This window comes from Leuciscus leuciscus (assembly GCF_965113295.1).
Source record: "Leuciscus leuciscus genome assembly, chromosome: 11".
Classification (NCBI taxonomy): domain Eukaryota; kingdom Metazoa; phylum Chordata; class Actinopteri; order Cypriniformes; family Leuciscidae; genus Leuciscus; species Leuciscus leuciscus.
This window is the reverse complement of record NC_138735.1, coordinates 26,297,896-26,301,844: the sequence shown is the minus strand read 5'-3', so window position 1 is coordinate 26,301,844 and position 3,949 is coordinate 26,297,896. Positions and strand designations below refer to the sequence as shown.

The window sequence follows — 3,949 nt, the reverse complement described above, 5'->3', positions numbered from 1 at the left end:
GGTGTATTTAAGGAGACGACCTGTTTGTCCTTGAGAACCTGCACCACTCAACGTGATTTATTGTGCGATATTGTTGTGCTTTTCAATATTGTTCAAAAGCAAGGCACTGATTACATCTTTCAGAGTTCCTCTGTGTTCTCCTGTCAGCCCTTCGCTCACCACCCCTGCGGGCTAAGGCCTCTTTAATTGGTTTTGAAAGGATTGTGCACCCTTTTATCAATGATACACTTCGAAATGTTGAGGGCTGGACTGGTTAAATCCAACTAACTCTTTTGAGAGAGATTTAAAAGGCTCCCGTGTGGAAATTACAGTATGAGAAACAGGCAAGCAAAGAAGTGAAAACATTCATTAGCTAAATAACCTTGAGCTAGCTTCATTGAAACGTTCATTTGAGCAAAATTCGCTATTTTCCCTAATTTTATATAACTTATTTACAGGCATAGCTTTGTCTACTCCTCCTGGCACAGATCAACAGATTCTGCAGTTTTATAAAAGGCTTGAGTGGGTTCCAGTATGACATTATTTAATACTGTGTCTCTCAGTCTACAGTAATGGCTCAGTAAATGTGAAAAATCTCTGCAATATTCTGGGCTGTAATGGAGTACCTTTCTTCTTTCTGCTACTTAAACTTCTCACACCTGAGACGGACCATTTCAGTTCTTCACTCAAGAGAGTGTCCAATCTCGTATATGAACTCTCATCACTGCCTCACTGGTAAGAGTTTAACCTCGTATTTTATTGGTCACCCCCAATACTGAATTTTTGAGTTACATTTTTGACCTCCAGTGTGTATGTGGGATGTCACAAAATTTTTATTTATGATAAAAAGCAATAAACAAAAATTATAGAAAATAAAAATATACTTTTTAAAAAAAAAATGGAAATTTTAAATATTAAATGGAAACATATATATATATTCTTATCTAATCAAAACATTGCAGAACCTGAACTCCAGCAAACAGTTCCCACTACTGGTGACAGAACGCTATTGCAGCAGAGTGAGAGTGACGCCATCATTCAGAAGGACTCTGGTGATGAGTGACATCCATGATGGATGGCTGCACCCACCGTAGCATATTGCTGCCCTTAGAGAGAACAATGTCTGTGCAGAACACTGAGCCTAACACCATTGAGAACTGCTATATTTGTCTCCGAACATTGTGCTAAGGACAGCATATGAAATGTCACCCTCATCCGTACTGAATGAGGAACATACAGAAGAGGAGCACAAAACTCAAGCAAAATCGTCTGTCGGAGAGTCATACAATAGCAACGACATTAGAAATATAACTCTGATTCATGAGCTATTAAGTTATTTAATGTAAATACATAATGAAAGCAAGACAACTAAAAGATCCTAAGAAATGCCAGATGAGTGTAGTTTCCTTTTCTGTATTTCCTAATGAAACAAGAAGTTGGAATGTAATATTAAAGCTTTTGCTATTGTTAGAAGATGAGACATTCTCCTTCTACAGAGCATTTGATTGGACAATGTTTTTATACACTATACAGTCTGGGGTTGTTTTTGAAATGTTTTGGAAAGAAGTCTCTTCTGCTCACCAAAGTTGTATTTATTTGATCAAAATACAGTGAAAACGGTGACATTTTATTACAATTTAAAATTAGTGTGTTCTATTTTAATATATTTTACTCAATTCACCATTTGAACGGTACACCCCTGCCAACAAGCCATCATAGTCTTAGTCCGTATTCCCAGGAAGAGACGTAAATATATATGTTGGTAAAAAGGTTAAAAGTTTATTTACAAAAAAAAAAAAGAGATTACAGATGGCCTCAAATCTAATAAACATGAATACACTCTTAGAAGAAATGTTCTATAAAGAAGCTTAAAGGGTTCTGTCAGCGCTTCATATGTAGAACCTTTAGGGGTTCCCACAATGGGATCATTTTATGGATTTAGGTTTAATTAAGTTTTAATTTCTCCTTTCGTGGAACCTTTTTGGCATAGAGGGTTCTTTAAGAAACCATTGAACCTTTTCTCTTAGAGTGTAAAAGCCACTAAATTCCAATTTCGATATAAAAAGTATGAACGTTCAGTGCTAGTAGACGGTGCAGTTAGCAGAAGACCGTTGAGTGCACAGGAAGTCACTGGTTATCTCTTTATATCCTGGAGCTTCAGTAAGACCGCTGCCTGCACACAGACAATAAACCTCAGAAGCTGGATTTGTCTTTACATTTATGTTGCTTAATTAATCAAATGCAGTCTTATATATACAATATGACCTACCTTCCATTAAGTTGTAGAGGTTACAATAGTTGGTGCCGTGATCTGTGACAGCATACCAGGTCTCTGACACTGACATGGCCTGGAGAACAAGTTAAAACTGGTTATTTGATTGGCCAAACATGATACTTCTACATAAAATAAGCCAAATGTATTTCCATAACACTTACAGACACGTGGCAGTGTGTAAAAAATCCATAGGAGACGAGTCTGAAGTTGATGTCATCAACATATTTTTTTACTGGCGTTGTGTGTTTGGCTGATATGAAGTGCACAGATGCAGACTGCAACTTCAAAAGAGAGAAGGAGCGAAATATTCATGCAAGTTATACAGAGAAATATATACACACATCTTCTTGCATCAAAACACACACCTTGTAGAGACACTTCTCTCCTCCCATGGCACAGGTCGAGATTGTCCTCCACTTTTTAATCTGTGTTACCAGGGCTTCATACACACTCCTGCAAGGGACACTGAAATACCTGGGAAAAGCCGAACACAAGTTCTGAATCAATTGCAATCGCTCTTAACTCCATACAAATGCTGCCACCTAGTGGAAAACGAAGCTATTGCACTGCCCACTAAAATTAAAGTCCCCCTCCTGTATTCATTTTATCATTTAAAACTCACCTTTATTCACCAAAATGACATATTTAAAGTTTTTTTCCTTGAAAAAAATCGTCATGCTTTAAAATAGCTTGAATGTAACTCTACACCATTGCCTTAATTAGTATACGCGGTTCTATGAATATGCAAAATAGCCCCGCCTCCACTCACTCACACAAGCGCAGAGATCCACGATCACACGTTGACCTGATTGGTTACAAGATAGTTTGTGACGTGAGAAACACCAGCGATTTCGCGTTTTTGAGACTGTCTTTGGTTCACTGCAGTTTTAAGGAGAAAATACTCAGCAATGGTGTTGACTTATGAATCTGCACATGGTTTGTCTTAAAGCACATTCAAAACACCACATAGACATTAAACAACATTAAAAACTTGATTTTCACCACAGGGGGACTTTAATTATATAGTAGCCTAGCCCTCTTGAAAAATTGCTTTACTTCCCAACTCCACATCTGATTTGAAAAGCTGTTTTCTATAAAACTCTATAATTGAATAATTTAAATATCATTCATAATAAGAATAATTAGACATTAAATGCATCAAACAATGTATAAACATTAAACAATGTATAAAAATAACCAAATATAAAAATGTAGAACAGATTAAAAAAATATAGACTGATTAAATAGGCTACTTATTTTAAACATGTTAATATAAAGTAAAACTTGATCAATAAGCAGGTGAAAACAAACAAAACTGTTAAAATTCAAGTCATGACTTAATTTTTTTTATCTAATCAAAACCTTATAATTGTTAAACATTATAGAATTATAATATAAACAAATACATTTACCTGCATTATTTCAGTTTCTTTTCAACTACTGTATATAACTGTTTACATTCTTCTGTTAGCAAATCTAATGCTAAAGATTTTGTATTCTTTAATCCAGTTTTTTATTTATTTATTTATTTTTGATAAAATGATGATATGATACTTTACCACTCGACTTTGCATTGTGCGTGTAGAGGTCCTGCGGAGCAGAATTCAGATGATCCTAATGTCACAATACAAATAATGATCAAGTTAGAGAAACGCATGGTTATTCTGCAGTCTCCAGCTGCAAGTTCAGTCAATG

At 35.5% G+C, this 3,949-nt stretch overlaps 1 protein-coding gene across 2 annotated transcripts; it reads right to left on the bottom strand.

The window, feature by feature from the left end:
• Positions 1-1,556: 1,556 nt before the first annotated feature.
• LOC309509145 (uncharacterized protein) lies at positions 1,557-3,949 on the bottom strand. 2 transcript variants are annotated; one of them, XM_082183721.1, is made up of 5 exons: positions 3,814-3,949; positions 2,620-2,728; positions 2,416-2,535; positions 2,249-2,327; positions 1,557-2,152 (listed from the first exon to the last, which is right to left on the bottom strand). In XM_082183721.1, exons 1-5 carry the CDS (start codon positions 3,909-3,911, stop codon positions 2,061-2,063), a joined length of 498 nt encoding a protein of 165 aa, XP_082039847.1. In that variant the 5' UTR covers positions 3,912-3,949; the 3' UTR covers positions 1,557-2,060. The 2 variants fall into 2 exon arrangements, with proteins under 2 accessions (XP_082039847.1, XP_082039848.1); XM_082183722.1 differs by having other exon boundaries at positions 2,416-2,529.